The 21,048-nt window shown below is 34.0% G+C and overlaps 1 protein-coding gene across 1 annotated transcript in view; it reads right to left on the bottom strand.

Annotated features, from left to right (window-relative positions):
• The window catches only part of LOC129229575 (FAD-dependent oxidoreductase domain-containing protein 1-like), a 38,441-nt gene that overhangs the window by 2,383 nt on the left and 15,010 nt on the right, over window positions 1–21,048 (bottom strand). Inside the window, exons 4-8 of the mRNA XM_054863910.1 lie at window positions 16,427–16,521; window positions 9,943–10,121; window positions 4,737–4,882; window positions 3,491–3,626; window positions 1,497–1,601 (exon numbers count right to left, since the gene is read on the bottom strand). Of these exons, the coding sequence (XP_054719885.1) occupies window positions 1,497–1,601; window positions 3,491–3,626; window positions 4,737–4,882; window positions 9,943–10,121; window positions 16,427–16,521 (661 nt within the window). The remainder of the gene's footprint in view (window positions 1–1,496; window positions 1,602–3,490; window positions 3,627–4,736; window positions 4,883–9,942; window positions 10,122–16,426; window positions 16,522–21,048) is intronic.

Raw genomic sequence — 21,048 nt, 5'->3', positions numbered from 1 at the left:
TTTAGAAGGTTTTTTCTCCCTCTGGAAATGAAACTAACAATTCCATAAAATTACCAGGAGAAATGTTACTAGCATTTTTAAGCAAGGGAAAATCAATTTTAAATTGGAAATTTATCTTCTGCCCCCAGCTCAGTTTAAATTGAAAAATCAAAAAATGAAAATGCGAAAAAAATTATTGAGAAAAAGATCTATTGCCATTTTCTTCTCGACTGGGAACAAATAAAATTCTGACTTTTATTTTGAGGCTTTTGCTGCAATCCGCAGATTTAAAATTTTTCCCTTTTAGTTATTTTCGGTGATCTGTCAGGAAATGTTAATGATTTTTGTTTGTTATGAATAAGTTGATCTAAATAGGATAGCAAGGCATATGTGGACATTTAGGTTGACCCAAATATTTTGCTCACAGGTGCCTTATCCTCTTCCCCAAAGACAAAAATTAGAATGAAACATTGAGTTAAAAAAGTAAATGCAGAAAACCGTAAAATAATTTCAAAATTAACAAATTAACCTGACCATTAGCATAATAGCTAATTTCAGCTAACTAGTTAGTTTAGGGCTCAGTGGAGGAGGAGGGATTTGTGGGAGTGACCTTCAGAACCCTAGTTTTTAATGACCAAGTGCATGATTTTCGCAATAGCATTTTTTTTTTTTTTGGCTCGGTGAAGGCAGAGGGGTTTGTGAGAGTAACTTTCAGAACCCTAGTTTTTAATGGATAAGTGCATGATTTTTGCAATAGCATTTTTTTGTTCACTTATAGCATAAAAACACTGCTGAGTTTAAATTTTTCACTTAGAAAAATATCATGATCAGGCACCATTTCCTAAATTCATACTACAGTAAACTCTTGATTATCCGCGGAATAGGGTGGCACAGTAAACGCGGATAATCCAAATAATAGGTAAAAAATGATACTGGTGTATACAATAGCTAAGAAATATGAATAATATTCACACATACATTTAAATTATAGCTAAAAAACATTGCTATTTAGCATCAACTAACATTGAATTTAAAAAATATGTATAAAAGCTAAAAGCGAATAATAACACAATCCGGAGTAAAAAAACATTTGACTGGCATGAACGAAATTTTTGAAAAGAACCGCGGATAATCCGACCGCCGATAATTGGGAGTTTACTGTACTTGAAAGAAAATCATAGAAATTTTTCTGTTACATAACCATTTTCTTTTTTGGAAAATACAAAAATTTTGCCCACACTAGAGGCAGTATATTTATAATTGACACATTAAATCTTAGATAAAAACTAGATATATATACACATAAAGTAGAATATCATATTATCAAATTCAGTAATACCACTTGAATATCAATCAGTTGATGTGTCTACATAGTTACCATTAAGTGAGCTATTCAAAAGAAAAAGCTGAACTATTAAAACTTGTATTAAAAAGGAGAACAAAAGCAAGGCAAAAAGTTTGAGAAGTGATTTCAAATCATGATAAGGAAATTAAATGCAAATATTATGTGAGTTTACCTTTATAGCTTCAAATGCAGGAATGCGTTGTGACAGTACTGGCCAAACTGAAGTTTCAAAAAAATTGTAATCAACTTCTAAATTGCTTATGTCAGGCTCTTCTCCCTTGTTTTAAAGGAAAAAAATAGCATGATTAAATATACATAATTTTATTATTAAAATCAAAACTACTAGCATAAGATATTATTTACTTGAATCATTCTCATGTCCCTGTTATAATAAAGAATGTTTAATGATTCATACATATTTTTTAGGGGTTTGATTGCTTTTCAGGACAGAGTTTGACAAGATAGTTTAAAGTAAAATTTCTATATTTTATTTTAAATGTCTTAAGTACCCAAATGTCATTCCCTCACTAGTCCCCACTGTTAGCAAAATATAAGCAGAATTTACATTTAAGCAAACAAACAATAACTTCACATTTTTTTGGGGGTTTTATTTCAAAATATTGAAGAATTTAAGTAAAAAAAAAAAAAACACACACACACACACACACACACACACAAAATTAAATTGTTATGAAAAATTAGTTCACATAATTATTTTTAAGTCCCCAGTGACTAGTGTCATTTCCAGAATTGCAACGAAATATTTTTTTATAGCAAAAATTGTAGTAATTTCCAGCTGGAAATCGAGAAAAATATTGCAGCATATTTGCGTCTTTAATTTGTCGGAAATTTTGATTTGGAATCTATATGAAAGTATAAAACCAGATAAGGTTTTTTGAATCTGTCATTCCCCTTTATAGAAAAATAAAGTAAAATAACACATGAAAACTGAATAATCATAAGTTGCTTCCTGGTTTGAGAACATTTGCTTGCAAATAAACTCAAATATCAGTTAGGCATAACTACTAGAATCCAATTTTAATGAATTTGCCATTCCCTCACTAGTGAGGGTATAATGCTATTCAAAAAATATTTTTGTTTTAGTGGAACAATATTTTTTTAATAATGCCCTTACATATATCTATAACTATTAAAGGTTTCATCTGATTCCACCCACTTTAATTTTTCTGAACTTAATAAGCTCAAAATGACTGTTTTCATGAGAATGACTTACTTAGTAAGGATAAAAGGTAGAAGTAGCATTTTTATAAAACAGTCAAACTTATTTATAACAACATTGGCTATGATATTTTACTCTGAAAGAAACACATAAATTAAAAACTAAAATTAGGCCTTTTTCCGATAAAACTAAAACTAAAATTAAAATTTTACAAACTACATACAGTGAAACCTGTGTATAACAATACTGTCTATAACAATAAACCTGTCTATAATGATATTTTCTTTGGTCCCTGCAAAATGTCAGCATAAATATTCAAACTGTCTATAATGATAACCTGTCTATAACAATATTGTTACAAATTCTGTAAATAGTAATTATTTTTATGATTAATTTGTCGTAATCTAGCTAAATTTGGCGTTTACTAAATTATCTTTCACCTAAAATTCTTGTAGCAACGTAACATGTAAATAGTTTCTTGTAATGAATATACAGCCCCTGTACATTTGAGTTCTGAAGTACACGGTCCCCTTATTTCTGAATGATAAAATTTGTGAATGGAAAGAAATAAGAAAGTGTAGAACGGTGTAGCATTTTCTGGAATAGTTGCGAGATCTCTTTCGATGTCTATAAATAGCCGTTACGCATGATAAAAAGTCAGTCTCGATTGAGAATTTGTACTGAGAGTGTATTAGCTCTGTTTATTGCGAGGCATTTCGCTGTGTTGTTTTTCGTATTTAGATGAAAATACGTGTGTAACCATTGAGTTTACGGTGTTGATTGATATTTGCTTAATTGCTGATGATTAATTTAGCAGTTGTTAACGATCTTTCCTGTACATAGCGTAAATAAAGCTCTTGTGTTTTTCTCAAGAACTGTGTCGTCCTTTCAAGAAAGTTGAAGCTGCACCGGAACCTTTAACAATATTTTTTAAGGTCCCAACAGTATCGTTGTAGACAGGTTTTATTGTAATAGCAAAAACTAACCTCTGAGGGAGATCTTCCACAGATATATTTGCCACCTAATCCCTCTCTTCTAACATAAGTACCAGTGGGATCAATAACCAAGGGCATATCTATTCCAGGACCATCTTCACAATTGAAAACATAGACATATCTCTTCCTGAAAATTAAGCATAAGTACATATACATTAGAGAAGGTAGGGACCCCCCCCCCCCCCTCAAAGAGTATAAGGAACTTTAACCACAACTAAGCGAAAAAGAGATATGCAGTATACTGTGTTTTCACAGCTAATAAGTAACTTTTTGCACGTCCAGAGACTATAACAATATTTGGCTCAAAAGAAGATTATAAACTTGAGACCAGTATATAATATTCAATGCTTAAATTAAAGATGATCCAAAGTTGAGTAACACAACTTCTTTTGAATTGGAAAATATCTGCAGTAGACCATAATGGGATTATTGTTATTATTTCATAAATAGCAGCACTACATTGTTAAGGTCGGGCAGCACTTACTGTTTATTGGTAACTAATGTCTTAATGTGTAAGTAAAGGGTTTCTAAAGTTTAGTTTAAACCTGTTTTAATGGAAACAAACCAATAAATACACATCACAAAACAAAGATTGCCTGCAAATCCACTCGACTCCCACTTCACTTCGCTTCAAAAATCAACCTTCTAAATAAAATTTTCCACAGCACCCTCCGTTAGGAAATAGGTAAGGTGCTTTGTTAAAAATGCATTTTTTCCCACCACAGCTATTGTTATGAATACTTAGTTTTTAACCTTCAGTAAAAACAATATTTATGAGCTGCTAGCAGAATTAAACTCTTGTAAAATAAAAAATTTACTGCAGTATTCAACTGTGAAGGTCTATACTCAAACAAAATATAATAATAATAATATTAATTTGTGGTCCAAAAGTAATGTTTTTGACCGACCCCAAAAGGTTGTGCAAACAAAATTGTATGAACATAAAAATGAATGTAAATAGTTTTTTAAACCCATCATTTCTAAGGTCTTGATGTTAGCGAAATGATTGGTTTTGTAATATAAAGCTTAAAGAAGGATCTGTGCTTGCAATCATTACTTTTATGAAGGATTTTTTTTTTTAATGATTCTGAATTTTTTGAGGAGTTCAATTTAAAATAAAAAGTTTGCAAAGGAACTCTAAACACATATATGTATTACACACACACATAATAAAGCTTTCAAAACTTTCTCAGCTCAAGTCCCTGAACTTTTAAAACTCTGAACACTTTATTTTTACCTTGGCTCTATCGGTAATGGAAGTTGCAAAAGACCAGGACCTTGTCCTAATTGTAGCATCTGAGCTATTTCTCCAGAATAAGGCCCGCCTGCAACAACCAAATCTCCAAATTCAATGCAGTGAACATCCCCTGAATCATCTTTTACCTATAAAGGGGGAAAAATCATTAGAAGGTTAAAAAGAAACAAAACGAGCTGATGTGTGCATCACATGACTTCCTTTTACTCCAATTTAATGTAATTTTCTCATTATTGGTAGTTTTAATATGATTCAATAGTTTACTCTCTAAATATCACCAACAGTGGCCAAATGGAAACCAGATTTTGAAAAAAAAATTGCCAAATTTGTCGCCAAGTTGGCGACCAAAAGACTGGCGATATATCGCCAAGTGTCCGCTAAATTATAACACCACATGAGTTTACATCGAAATTAACAATGATTTCCCCCCAAAAAGGGGCAAAAGACCCCCTTTGGAGCATCCGAATGCAACCAAAATGGAAGGTGCACAACTAGACCCCACTAGGAGTGTACGTACCAAATTTCAACTTTCTAGGACATTCCGTTCTTGACTTATGTGACACACATACGCACATACATACGTACATACAGACGTCACGAGAAAACTCGTTGTAATTAACTCGGGGATCATCAAAATGGGTATTTCGGGTGTCTGTACGTCCCTAGTATGTCCCCATCCACGTGTGGTAGGGTTGAAAAAAAAAAACTCAACATTCATTTGGGGGTGAGCAAAATGGAAATTAAGGCCCATTTTTGGGTGAAATTTTTTTTGCGAATACACTACTTCCTTTTTTGTAAAAGGAAGTAAAAACTTGAAACTTGATGCATTTAAATGCAATGGTGATTCAAATGCAGAGAAACTGAACAAATTAGAAATCTATGGCATAGAATTATCACCAAATGCAAACTTAAAACGAGAAGCAATAAACATGTGAGATATAAGCTTTTCCACCTAATAATGTTTTTCTTTTGGAGATGGAGGGGGAGAGGGATATGAAGTTTTCATTCTAGGCCATCAAAATAGTGAAGTGTCAATCACATGGAGCAATTTCGAAACATTTCAGAAAAAAATCCTCAATTAGAAAATTTTCTGCAAAATTAATTACAGTTCTCGTACACATACGAGAAAAACGGGTAGAAAATTTTAGAACAATTGAAAAAAAAAAAAAAAAAATTAAGAGGCTGTAAGCAAATAATGCTATGCATTGAGGGGGAGTGAGTTTGTTACAGTATGAGAATTTGTGACAAAGCGGAGGGAGAGGGAAACAAGAAAAGTGTCATCATGCATATTTTAACGAGAATATGCTTATGAAAAACAGCATGGTATGTGACAAATTGGGGAGCGGGCAAGGTGAAGTATGACATTTTGAAATTAAGAGGGAGAAACCAGAAGTACGATAACACACATTTTTTAATGAAAATACGTTAATGAAAAACAGCATGACATGTAACAAAGGGAGTGGATAGCTGAAGAGTGACACTTGGAGACAGATGGAGGGGGAGGGGGGGAGTTCAGAAATGTTGTAAAAAGGTTTGACATCATTTATGGACAGCTCTTTATATTACCACTCATAACATTAAATCAATCATTGACAATTATGATTCTGAAAAATTGAACTTAAAAAGTTTATCTCTAATTTTCAGTCATCAAAAATCCAGCAAATGTTGAAATTTACAGTTAAGTGTAATTTACAGTAAGGTTAAGAAAAAAACAACAACACTAATGCTAAATGTCAAAACCCGAAGAACTAACTTTTATTTTACAGACTTTATACATTTTGGATTTAAGTTATATGAATATGATCTACATTAAAAGTCTATCATAATTATTTCATACCATATTTTGCTGCAGCCGTTATGTGCATTTCACTTTCGCAAGCTTAATTTTTTGTTATGCCATTTTCACTTATCTCACCATTTTGATTTATATCATTGATCATTGTACTGATATGTCTGGATGAAACCTCCACACAATCGTATCACTTGGTTGTTTGAAGAAATGGGAGAGTCAATGTGTTTCACAAAATATCCCGACAAGTCGTTGGTTAATGTCCTTCTGATCACATAAAAGTACCAAGTCTTCAAACAAGCAAGAACAAACTGTATAAAAATTTAATTGTTTTTTTTAAACGGGGTTCATACTCATTTTTAAAAGTGAAAATTAAGGACTTTTTAAGGACTCACAAAAAATTTTAAGGATTCATCGGAAGTAATTAGATAACTTTAGGTACACCATTTCAAAGTTTTCCAGGGTGGCAAAGTAGTACTTGATACATATTATATTGTTACAAATTCTGTAAATAGTAATTATTTTTGTGATTAATTTGTCGTAATCTAGCTAAATAAGGCGTTTACTAAATTATCTTTCATCTAAAATTATTGTAGTAACGTAACCTGTAAATAGTTTTCTGCAATGAATATACAGTCTCTATACATTGGGCTGAAGTATACATTCCCCTATTTTTCATTGATAAGGCTTGTGAATGAAAGAAATAAAATAACGGTCTACGATTTTCGAGAAGCATTTAGAATATTGTGGAAACTTTTCGATGTTTATAAAAATCGTCCCGTGATAAAACAAGTTTCGATTGAGAATTTGTACTGAGAGTGTATTAGCTCAGTTTATTGCGAGGCATTTCGCTGTGTTGTTTTTCGTATTTGGAAGTAAATACGTGTATAACCGTTGAGTTTACGGTGTTGTGTGATATTTGCTTAGTTGCTGATGATTAATTTAGCAGTTGTTGACGCTCTTTCCTGTATATAGCTTAAATAAATTTCCTGTGTTTTTAATCAAGAACTGTGTCGTCCTTTCAAGAAAGTTGGAAGTTGCACCGGATCCGTTACAATATATACACATGCACAAATATATAACATTGTTCCCAAACTGCAGAGAGAGAGGTGCAATTGACTGCAATGCCCCATCATCAGTGAATTGTTTTTTAAAATTTTATACATCACAGGGATGAAAGTGGTCTGAGAACAAAAAGGAAGGGGGGGGGGGGGATTTTTTAAATCATGCAGAAAAGGGATGAGATCAAAATAGCCCCTAGAGTCCAAGACATTCCAAATTTCAACAAAAATATGGCTAATTTTCTAGTTTCAAAGATAACAGGAAACTTTTTCCCTATATATTATGTTTGAAATAATTGGGTAGTAATTAATACAATACACGGCACGTATTGTTCTAAAAGTATAGTATTTATTAAAAAAAAAAAAAGATCAGGAAAATGGGGATTACTGTAGAAAAATATTTGCATATTAAAGCACTTTTTAAATTTTTTTAAAGAAGTTTTTTAGCATACATTATTGGAGTGAATGGCAAATTGAAAGAAAAGAATTAAAATATCTTTTTTTCAAGACATAAACTATGGTTTTGTTATTATTTCTTTTCATTTGTTATTGTTACTAACATCCCATTTTGTATAAATTTGCTGCATTGCACCATTTCTTGCAAGTTTGTTTATTTCTACATAAATTTAAATTTTGAAAGAGAGGCAGCAATTTCTCTCCCCCCCCCCTAGTCCTCAAATAAAGGGTTGAGGGAGCCAGAGTTCAATCTTGGCTGCATCACTCAATAATATAAAAATTTTATATTTTTTAGAGAAAAATATATTTTTGTAATTAGAAACATTTTAGTTTAAGGTTTTAAAAATTAGAATAAATTTAAAAATTGGGTTTGTTAGTAAAGTAAAAATTTACAATAGAGTGAAAAATCTAAGTTTTCCATTTGTGGCAGAACATACTTTTCACAACAAGAATTGAATATATACATATAAATAATTGGTTATTCGTTTTGGAAACCAAAATTTGTTTTAAAAAACTTCATAGTATTATTTTAGGATCAAAAGAGCAAAATAAAGTTGTTTCTTTTAATCATGAAATTCGAAAACATTTTAAAGGCTGTAAAGCCTAAAGCATTAGAGATTCACCATAAATATTTTGAACAATTTCTTAAATACAAAAAAACATGCCAAGTTTCAATGACTGGCTTTTGCATTTTTTCTAAAATAAATTCAAGAAATAGAAATATTGAAATAATGAATAAATTAAGGAGACATAAAGTATCATATGGTTCTTTATGATACTTTATCATCCCTTATGAATTGACCGAATACCAAATATTCGGCCATAATCTGGACGAATATTCGGTATTCAACCAAATAACTAGGGAGCATGCCAAATAAAATCAGGACAAGAAGTTCCCATGTAAAGTTTTTAATTGCCAACCAAATGTAAAGATTTATTTTTGCCGGTACTGTATTTAATGTGTGCATTTAAAGAGTTTTGAACATTGACTTCAGTTAAACTTTGATCACTAATCTTTCACAAAATAAAAGAACTGGTGCAAATGGGTGGTTCTACAAAAATATAAGAACATTTAGGGTATGAAAATGTCAAAAAATGAAATTCATACAATTAAAACCATTAGCAACCTGTTTATGAATAAAAATAGTCATCTAAGATCATTAAGCACACTGCATCAACATCTAGTTTTGTCATTCACATATCATTTCTTTTTTTATTTTATTTTTTTGGGGGGGGAGGGGGGGATTGCAAAATTTTCGATTCAATTTATGTTATTCAATCGCCTTTCACACGTTTTAAATCGCAAACTGTGATGCAATATTGCTTATTTCCTATGCTGACTACCATTATCAGGGATGCAAGTGGATTCAAGAAAAATTTTCTGAAGACTGAAATTTTCTGGATCTCTTTCCCCCCTCCGTAAAAACTCTTTAAATATGCATTCAAAAATCATTGGAAAAAAAAAACATTTTAAAAGTTTTTCTTAAAAAAATTTTTTTTTTTCAGTTTTAGAATGTGCTGTCAGCCCAAAATTTTGGAAACAGGAACCTAAAATTTTCATAATTTTCGGATCACAAATATCATGTGATTACTATAGATTTTTCTCATAAATAACTATAAGCTTGACTTGTAAGTATTTTCCAAAAACAATGGTAATAATTTTGCAATGCAATAATGCAAAATAATTACCACTATTTTTGGAAAAATGATTATACTTGTTTAAAACCTTTAAGTGTGGTAAGTGACTTGAAGTCCACAAAACTTAAAATTCTGCATGGCATGTGGTCCCAAGTCCTGAAGATTTCAAAAAATTGACTACAGTGCATCAAAATAGGAAAAGATATTAATAATGAATTTAAACAACATAAATATTATTACTCACATACACATAATTAGTGCGCAAGACTGGATCTGCAGTTTCATCTCCCAATACTGGATTTGCATTCTCAAATTCAAACCCAATGACCTCTGCATTGATGTAGTTAGCACCAAGGGAAATGGCTTTTTTCTTGAAGGCTGACAATAATGCCCATGGGTCAAACCAGCCTTCATTTTCTATGCCTAAAATATCATTTTATTCATAAAAATCACTTTAATGACAGGAAAATCAGCATAATGTCACATGCATTGCCCACAAACAGCAGAATCTTTAATGCTTGGATAACTGTGAGCTGCATGTCAAGACAAATCACTTTTGTGACAGTAAAATCAGCATAATGTCACATACATTGCTCACCAAACAGCAGAATCTTTAATGCTTAGATAACTGTGAGCTGCATGTCAAGTCAAATCACTTTTGTGACAGTAAAATCAGCATTATGTCACATGCATTGCCCACCAAACAGCAGAATCTTTAATGCTTAGATAACTGTGACTGCATGTCAAGACAAATCTCAAAATGTAAAACAAAACTGTACACAGAAAGTATCCTACATAATCTCTGCTAACTACTGGACGTTATCATTTTTCAATGTAATTCAAAAAATTTTAGCCGTCATTTTTCAAAGTAATAAATTTATGGGTTTCTTAATAAACAACTGGCTTCGTAATGAAGTTAAATATAGGATAGATATTTAGCGACTTCAATTCCTTTAATAAAGAATGATTATGCATTGTATAATTTTAGAAAAATTTGACAGGATATGCAGGATGTTCTGTTTTAGTCTGCAAAACCTCTATTTTTGCAAACCGTTGTTAGTCCTAGCTGTATACTTCCAATAGCAAAAATGTTCAAAACCAGATGCAGAGTTAAGATTTTGAAAGTTTGAAGCAAAAACAAAAATGAAACAAAAAATACAAAATGTATCTTTTTATATGGGCCCCAGATCCCCGAACTTATATTTAGGGAAATTATCTCCATTGAAAGTTATTACTAACACAAAAAAAAAAAAAGACTCTTGTGCGACCAAAACTCAAGGAGATATTCAAGTTCAAAGTTTTAAGGGACCATATAGAACATGTGAGTGGAACTTATCGCCCTTTCAGAAGAATGATAGGATGTCGAAGTAAAAACCAAAGTATTGACATTTTTCATTGCTATTCAAAAATAAATGCAAATGTTGTGCCATGATAAGCAAAAACACATGACAAAACCTCCATCAATTTGAAAAACCACACTCTATGCGCACATATAATTTTAAAACCTTGTTAACTGCTATATTTTCCCCCAAAAGGTGTTAGTGACGGCGAGTGAAAATTGGTGTAAGTCACAAAACACTGTGTTTCATATCTTGGCCAATTATGGTCGCCAGTGGCGGCTCGTGCCTTAATTTAGCGGGTGGGCTCGCTGTATAAAGTTTTATCAATAATATTTATACAGATACAATGGAGAGGACTGCAGTTAGTAATGCTGAACAATATAAGATAATCTTTATTGCAGTTGTTTCATTTCTAACTTCTCTTCTACTTCAAAGTTGAAATTGTTTTAGAAAAATATCCACTTGAGCATTTTTTGAAAATTCAAGGTAAATAACCTAAATTTAATGACAAGACACCCACCCCATGCCAACTAGTAATAAACAACACACAGCATTAATTAAACTACTACATTACACTCTTGATGCCAACACGAGCACATGATCACGCAGAAGCTTTAACTTTCGTTTTAGCATGCTTCCTTATCTCAAATTACAAAATTGGTAACTATTTTTTTTTTCCAGAAACACAGTTTCCTCAATCGCTAGTGCATTCTTCATACATCAAAATTAGAATTAATTATTTAATTTAATTAATTATTTTTATTGTGTGAAACTACATCACAATATCTAGAATTCACATCACATTCATAGCATTTTTGTAAAACATTTCAATAAAATATGTAATTCTTTGGAATCTTTGTATGCGCTTACTTATTAACCAATAATTATTTTTCATGCCCTTTCATAAAATCAAAACACTGAAGAATATATCAGTTTTTTAAAAGTTTAAATTTTGAGATCTTGAATTCAAAGTATGGTTTTCACTATCGCGAATTGCGATAGGAGGAATTTCTTTTTTCTACTAATGACTTTTATCGTAACCATATTTTGAATTCCTGACGTCAAAATTCAAATGAATGCCTGGGTCTGGTTGCTGGATATTATGTGCTGGATACTTTTTTCGCGTAAAAAGGATTGTGTAAAGTCCAGAAGGTCGTTAATAAATAATTCGATTCCGAGGCACATGGATGCCTGCATTACTGTCAGCCCCACTTAATCGGGTAAAATCTCTAGGAACCAAATTTAAAGATGTAATGTTAGAGATCCCCGCTTAATCGAATAATTTCTTCGGAAAATCGAATAATAGTAATCGGCTTTCACATATATTTTTGCTGAAAATTTTTTTGAATACGTTAAAAATAAATTAAATAGGAGCAATTACTGACGTAAAAACTTAAAATAGCATTTTTCGGCAAACGACGGGCGGGAAAAACAACATTAATTTTCCATCAAAACATTTCCATTTAGCATGTTTTGGATAGTTTCTTCTATAGTTTCTTCTATAGTTACCAACGCCATTACCAACAGACAGTCGATAAATAAATTAAAAAACACAACAAAATATTAACATTGCAGAAAATAAGAAATTGACAATTATTGATTACGTAAAACGCGGTAATTGAATTTTGAAAACTGTTCACAAAACACATTGAGCAAGGAATCCACTATTATGGACTTTCTCCAAACAATATGAACTGAAAAAAGGTGTAGATTTAGTACCTCAAGTTGTAAGTTGCATATTAATAATTTTCATATGTACTTGTATTATATATCTATATATATAATTCTCTTACGTGCCGGCAAATGAAGGGGTGAATTTCTAAACCTCTGTTGGCAACACTTCGCCGATAAATCATGTAAACAAACTTCTACGTTGTTTTGAAATCTTGAATCACAGAATACTCAACGAACTTTTTTTTTTTTTGAGATGAGTTTGAGTCGGGCTGTGGCCCATTTCAACCTTAATCAGCAAAGAAAAGCTCAAAGAAGGCAGGAAACCGTTCTTGAATCCAATTTAAGACGAGCCATTTCCAGAGTTGTATTCTCTGATTCGCTGCCGATAATTTTTAGCGGCTGGGGAATTTTCAGTCAGCAGTTCCTTCAACAGATCAGGTGCGTCACACAATGCCGGTAACCGCACCTTTCCGTCATGGCAACATTTAGTATATTTATTTGCAGTATTACGCTCTTTCTGCCAATAAAGAGCACCACAAAATTCGCATTCTTCACACATTGCTCCACAATCATGTTCATCGGCAATGTTGTTTTGAACGCGTAGGCGCTTTGAGCGTCGTCTATTCTCTGCTTCAGTACGACAGTTCAGTTCAAAATGAATAACCGAGAAAGAATTTACTTTATTCCTTTTATTCTCAGCTGAAAGGTTTCGCCAAATTTGTTTAGGGTTATAGTAGTTTTAGTATTGTGCAAGCAAAGTAGCCTTGGCGAGTTTTCGCGTTTTTAGTTAAACCATTTTTTGTTCGTGACGTGGCAAGGATTCAGAATAACAACAAGAAGGACAAACGTTTGAGAAAATATGTTTGGTGCTCTCTGAGCCTGTTTTTAGTCATGGCCAGCTCTATGTGGCATTATCAAGAACAAGATCTTTTGAAGCAGTGTCAGTTGTGGCTCCCAAACGGGACATTTTTAATTGTGTATATGAGGAAGTTTTCTCAGATTAGAATATATAAGAGTGTAAATAATGTAAATACATCCCTCGGGAGAGCCTGTAACCCCTAGAGGGCGCGTCCCCAGGTGGCGGATAGGGGAATGCCTTCATTGGTTTTCCAATGGGTGGTAGAAGGGAAATAAAATACCTTCCGCGGACCAACAGGTAGAAGTGCAATCTCTCCAAAGCAATGACAGACACTTTTGTATCTATAATGGTAAAGTTGTGCACATTGCCAAGGCAGTCATCTTACATACAGCAAAGTTAAACTGTCGAAAATCTGGCTAAAGCAGACAAATTAACATTATGAACGTAATTTTCATATTGGTTAAATGGATGGTGACCTAAATGCAATTACCAACTTTAATTTTTACGGAAAATTTTAGCTAGGCTAATGTATTGGCATACAGCGAGCGAGCGAAGCGAGCATGGATCGCGAAGCGATCCACAGGGAACTGCGTAAGCAGTTCCGGGGGTTGGCGAGCGATAGCGAGCAGGGGGCGATAGCCCCCTAGTACTTAGTTATTATACTATGTTGTTGATTACTTAGCTTATTTAAAACGCTTTTTAATCAAAAACATTTTTTTTCTATTACTTAGAATTAGATTTATTATTACGTTTTAAGCAAAAGTTGTCAACCAGGGAAGATAAATAAAATTTCCCAGCTTAATCGAATATTTCTTGAAACCGACGGTATTCGTTTAAGTGGGGCCAACAGTATAAGAATAGAAAAATAAAATCAAAGGCATACGTCATTCAACGGTCAAGTGAACACAATAAGCAATTCATGATTGCTCAAAAACAGTTCGAAATCAAGAAAAAGCGCACCTAGTGTGAGTGACCTAAAGTTAATAACTTTTTAAATAATTAAACTAAGCGTTGAAACTCTCTTCTTCATAAAGTTTGAAACAATCTGAAGTTTTAAAACAAACAATAAAAAAATCGAAAAGTTTGGTCATTTTTGAGGTTATGTGGCCCTACGCCTTTAAGGATTTAAAGCGATGTACCGGATCAAATTGAAATAATTCAGGTTTGTTCCGCCTTAGAGTACTACAGAATAGAAAACACATATCGATAAGACCTATTATACGATTAATACTTATTACTTTTGCCAAATATCAGAACAAAAAAGAAAATTGAATAGATCTCGCCCAATTGAAGTTTTTTTGTAAAAGTTTCGGACCAATTCAGAATTTTTCACACTCAAAACCAACTAGTATATTCGAAAACAAACTCTTCATTCAGAAATTCCGATCATATTAGTTCCAAACAGAAAAATAAATAAAAATACGCACGCATGCGATGCGGTAGAATCGGAGGGAACCCATAAAATGGTAAATGCCAGTTCCAAATACTAACAGAAATTTAAGATTAAAGACAAATACAAAAGAAGGACGGTGGAAAACGATAAGAGCACTTTCTTTCATTCAGTGGGCTTGTCATTTTTTGCCCATTTTCGAACTGTTGTTTCGTACAAGTGACGTGTGTCAAATCCTTCCCCAACTGCTATTGCCCTTCTACTGCTGTTGGGGGTAAAGCTATTTTTCCGAGGGCTAGGGAGCGGGAGCCCACACAGCAGAAATCGGAGTGACACGGACTTGCCGTTTTGGTGTCTGATTGAATCGTCGTGATTGGTTAGGTGCGGAGGTGTGGCAAGTCAATCGAGGGGCAAACCAGTCGCAGCCCCAAGAATCATTCTCAGAGCTTGCAAGCGAAACGCTAACATTTTAGAAGCGATATGCAAAGTGTTAGAGATTTAAAATGTGTTTTATGTCCCCAATTCGTTGTTTGTTTGTTGTTTTTTTTTATTTTTATTATTTTTTTTAGCGAAATACTAAACGTTATTTTGACATGATCTATTTAGTGGTGTACAATTTTTCTGGGTGGGCCTTGCCCACCCGGCCCATAGTGACGAGCCGCCACTGATGGTCGCACTAACGTCTAACTTTTTGTTGTTGAAATTATTCTTCAATGGAGATTATTTCCCTAAACATAAGTTAGGGGACCTGGGGCCCATATAAAAAGTTAAATTTTGTATTTTTTGACTCATTTTTATTTTCGCTTCAAATTTTCAATATCTTAACTCTGCATCTGATTTTGAACCTTTTTGAAATTGGAAGTATACATCTAGGACTAACCTTTCATCCTAGGACTAACGGTTGTGAAAATAAAGGTCTTGCAGGTTGGAACACCCTGTATAATTCAAGGTCTATAAATAAAGCACTACACCGCATTCAGTAAGAAGTGATAGTGGAAGCAAAGCTTGGTGACATTTGGCAACAGAATTGTACGCTTGGCACTGCAATGGTTGAAAACAGAGTCAATCAGACGAGCGAAACAGTCATGAACAGAATTGTCAATCCATTGAGCATTTTATTAATTTTCATTATATTGTGATCACCTTATACCCCTTCCACAAAGAATGCTCTCAATTTCTATGGTATAACAAATTTCTACTTTATATACATTTTTCAGTCACTATATGCTTTAATGCACACAACATTCATAAGCAACTACAATTGGTTCTCTATTTAACGACTTTCAAGGGCACAAAAAATCGTTTGAAAGAAAAATGCGTCTTCAAATAGAATGCTTCTAAAACTACAGTGGAGCATCTGGGATCATGGAAAATCGTTTTTAAATGAGAAAGTCGTTAAATAGAGCGCCATTAACAAAGAACCAACTGTAAATATTTTTTTTTATTTTCAACAAAACAATCTCACCATATGATCCCATTTCTATGCCATCTGTATTTATCCATGGAAACTTCTCTTTTAGTCCTTTTGGTCCAAGTAATTGCACTTTTGCACCCTGTTCTCTGAAATGGAATAATAGGCACATATAAATCTCACAAATCCAGCAATACATCCGGGGTTCAAGCATACTCCCATTTGACGAACAAATCTTTTTTTTTTTTTTTTGAAAAAATCGACTCCCATTTTTTTCAATTTGCAGATCAAACTTCAACCCCTTAAATTTTGGCACAAAAAAAAAAAATCAATAGGCGAACGACCAATTAGAGCTTTTTTTGAATGAACACTTAAGTTAAAAAAAACTCCTTCTTTTAGTTTTTATTTTTTTTTTTTTTATTTTTAAAGGGGGTGAGGGTAGGGGAGATTCCCCTCAAAATGGTGCTCTTTTAAAATAATTTTTGTTACTCCTCCACTCAGAAGTGATTTAAAATATAATTTGACTTTTTCTTTTCTCAAGCATGAGTTTAAACTTTAAGACTTTTATCTTATCTTTTAAATTTTCTTAATTAGTATGTATTGCTTTTATTGGTAGCAATTAGGCCTGACTCACATATTTTTAAGCCATGATCAAGCACTGAATATACCCAACCCAGAAATTCACATTTTAAAAATATTATCTGCCATAATCCTGGACAGTTCTGGCACATTTAGTAAAACTAAGGTTTTTATCTGCAATCAGTCAAAACATTAACAAAAGACTCGTGAAAAGCTAAAAATTGGAATAAAGAGAGTGTACAAATGTTTATATCAAAACAATCATGCAAATTTTTAAATTTACTTGAACAAACTCACTTTTTAGGGATACTTTCATTGGTTTAACAGCTTTTTAGTTTTTAACATTATGATGATAAAAGTCAAGAAAAAACGTTTTTTGAATAAATCACTAGATAGAAAACTTTAAATGAGTATAAATAACTGTCAAAACGTCTCTACAGTTAACATAAATATAAAAAAAAGACCTTAATTGAACCCTAGGGTCCGTCGGGGTAATTTGGGTATAAGTTATATTTTATTGAATAAAATGAAGAAAACTATTCATTTGATACCCCTACAAAAGTTCACACTTATAAACATCATCCTTACCTATGAATCTATACTGAAATAATGTTGCCGACACTCTTTTTGAAATTGATAAAAATTAAATTAAACTTTTTGGTGATGTCGATGCAATGCAAACCAACCACCTCCAAATATTGCTTCTAATTAACCTGTCACTCTATGCTTGTCAAGTTTAGGTATGCAGACATTACATATGTTTACTTTAATTTGACATTGAATTGAAACATAGTTTTCATGTAATTAATGATTTAAAGTCATCGGGTAATTTGGGTATACATCACATTTTACCAATCAGAAGGACAAATAATAATTTCGTTGGACTTCAAACACAGGCATGTATGTGCATCCTCACTACCCAAGGTAATATATGCTAAAAATGAATTGGAAGGTTGTTTAAATTTGCTTAGATGTTCTGTAACACAAAACTACTTCCCGTCCATTATCGGTTTGTTATATTGTGCTATTTTCAGTCTAAAACCCATTTTAATACTTAAAGAAAATAGTATTCATACCGTTACAAATCCTGTAAATAGTAATTATTGTAGTAACGTAACCTGTAAAAAGTTTCCCGTAATGAATATACAACCCCTTTTCATATGGCTAAAGTATACGACCCCTATTTCCTTTTTGTTCATTGATAAAATTTGATAACGGTCTACTATTTTCCAGAAGCTTGTGGAATATTTGAGAGATTTCTTTTCGGTGTGTATATAAGCCGTTAGCGATGGATAAAAAGTTAGTTTCGATTGAGAATTTGTACTGAGAGTGTATTAGCTCTGTTTATTGCGAGGCATTTCGCTGTGTTGTTTTCGTATTTGGAAGTAAATACGTGTGTAAACGTTGAGTTTACGGTGTTGTGTGATAACTGTTTAATTGCTGATGATTAATTTAGCAGTTGTTGACGCTCTTTCCTGTACATAGTGTAAATAAATTTCCTGTATTTTTAATCAAGAACTGTGTCATCCTTTCGAGAAAGTTGGAAGCCGCACCGAATCCGGTACAATTTGGTGCCCAACGTGGGGCTTCTTCTGGACTTTCTTGGAGTATGTGTGACTTTGGACATTTTTTTCATAAAAACTTTTTGAATTTGGACTTTATTTTTATGGTGATTACTCGCGCAATGGATGAACAATTAAAACAACTTCTTGACTCAATCAACTCTGTGAAGGGTGATATGGCGGCTAATCAAGAACAATTAAAAAATGATATGGCGGCTAATCAAGAACAATTAAAAAATGATATGGTGGCTAATCAAGAACAATTAAAAAGTGATTTGACTGCAAGTTTTACTGCAAATCAAGAGCAATTAAAAAATGATATGGCGGCTAATCAAGAACAATTAAAAAATGACATTGCGGCTAATCAAGAACAATTGAAAAGTGATTTAATGGTGCTGAAAAATGATTTAGCTTCTAACCAAGAGGAAATTAAAAACGACCTTACTTCGGTAAAGACTGTGATGGAAAATAAATTTAATGAGATAGAGCATCGAGTTGATGCTATTGAAAGGAAGTTTGAAGCAGTTGAAGGCCGATTCATCGCAGTGGAAAATAAAATCGAAGAGAAATTTGAAAAAAAATTGAGTACCGTTGAAGGCCGATGCAATGCTGTAGAAAATAAATTGGAAGAAGAAGATAGAAAATTTCATCAACTTAAAGAAGACATCTTTAAAGACCTGGAAAGGAGATTGGCGACCGCGGAAAGCTGCTCTGTACAGTTTGGCGCTCCCACATCGGTTGCTCGACCGTCCATTATACTTGCCACATATGATGGGAAAACTTCGTGGCAGGTTTACAAAACTCAATTCATGATAGTGGCGGAAGCGAACGGATGGGACTCTGCTACCAAGGCCTGCCATCTTGCAGCATCCCTGAGAGGTGACGCAGCGGACATTCTTCAAACCCTTCCGGACGGCCAGCGCCTGGATTTCGCCGCCCTCACATCTGCGTTGGAGCTTCGCTTCGGTGAGAAGTGCCAGAAAGATTTCGGCCGACTCCAGTTGAAGTCCCGTTTCCAGAAAACCGGGGAAACCCTGCAAAAGCTTGCGGCGGACATCGAGAGACTGTCTCATCTTGCTTTTTGCGACTGTCCTGCGGATGTTCGAGACAACCTGGCACTCAATTACTACATCGACGGGGTTCGAGATCCGGAAATCCAGAAAGCGCTACGGATGGCGGATGTCAAAGACCTGAATTCTGCTGTTGTGTATGCGATGAAGTTGGAGGCCGCTCAGCAAGCAACCCGCAAGGATCGCCATTCAATCCGCGGCGTGAAAACTGATGAGCTTGATCCGGTTTCGTCACGTTTTGATGAACTTGAAAAGCAAATGAAAGAAATTGCAGGAACCCTAAAAAGGATTTCGGCTCCCAAGGACCAAAATCGACAACCAATTAAGTGCTGGAAATGCAGCGGCGAGGGTCACTTACGAAGAAACTGTGAAGCTCGCCAAAAAACCAGAGGGAGGAGCACCTCTCCCTTTCAGGTCCAGGAAAACTAAGCCATGGCAATCTCGCGGGGCGGAGGTCGCCAAATTGGAATGAGCCCCATCTTAAAGTTTTCCAGATTTCATCGACGAGTGGCGGCAGTAATGGACTGTTTGTTTACGCATATGTAAACGGGTTTCCCTGCGAACTGATTATTGACACTGGAGCCCATGTTACAATCATTAGAACAGATGTGGCTCGTCAATTTGGACTCAACATTCTATGGACGCCGCCCTGTGTTACCCTCCAAACTGTGACAGGTGACAAGAGCGAGATTGAAGGTAAAGTAAACTTAGAAATTGTGTTTGGAAATGCCACTTATCATCATACGGCATTCGTTGCTGATATCACGGACCCCTTCATTCTCGGATTGGACTTTTTAAAGAAGTATGACTTCAACCTCGACTTCAAGACTAATGAGCTGCACTCGACGAGAGAAGACATAGCCGTTTTCCCCGCAGAAAGTGATGTAAAATCCGCTCATCAAATAATAGCCCAAACAGATTTATCGATTCCCTCAAGGTCAGAATCATTGATACCTGGCTCCATTGAAGAAAACAACAGCTTTAGATTCGGCCTCATTGAATACCCTAACCTAAACAATAACCTAAAAGGAGTGCTGGTAGCATCGACGCTTGTGGACCTTTCTAAGGATGTAATTCCTGTGAGAGTTGCCAACGTGAGTGAAAGGCCAAGGAATATCCGAAAGGGTGAAGTGTTGGCAACTTGTACTCCAGTAAACTGCATCATTAGAAGATTCAATTTCCCCGAGACTGTGTCTTCTGGGTCCTTGACATCGAAGTTAATTGGGAGTGCGTCATTATCGAAAGATCAAAGAACTGCTGCGGAACAATTGGTGGACGACTTCAAGCATCTGTTTTCATCTACATCGGAGGATGTTGGCCGTACGAATTTAATGCAGCATAGGATTTACACTGGAGAACACTCCCCTATTAAACAGCATCCAAGACGACTACCGTTCGCCAAGAAGGAAGAGGTTGAGACCCTCCTGAAAGAGATGCAGGAGAATGATGTCATCGAACCCTCGTC

Source organism: Uloborus diversus, chromosome 9 (genome assembly GCF_026930045.1).
Source record: "Uloborus diversus isolate 005 chromosome 9, Udiv.v.3.1, whole genome shotgun sequence".
Classification (NCBI taxonomy): Eukaryota; Metazoa; Arthropoda; class Arachnida; order Araneae; family Uloboridae; genus Uloborus; species Uloborus diversus.
The sequence above is the reverse complement of the archived record's forward strand: the minus strand, read 5'-3'. Positions and strand labels throughout refer to the sequence as shown.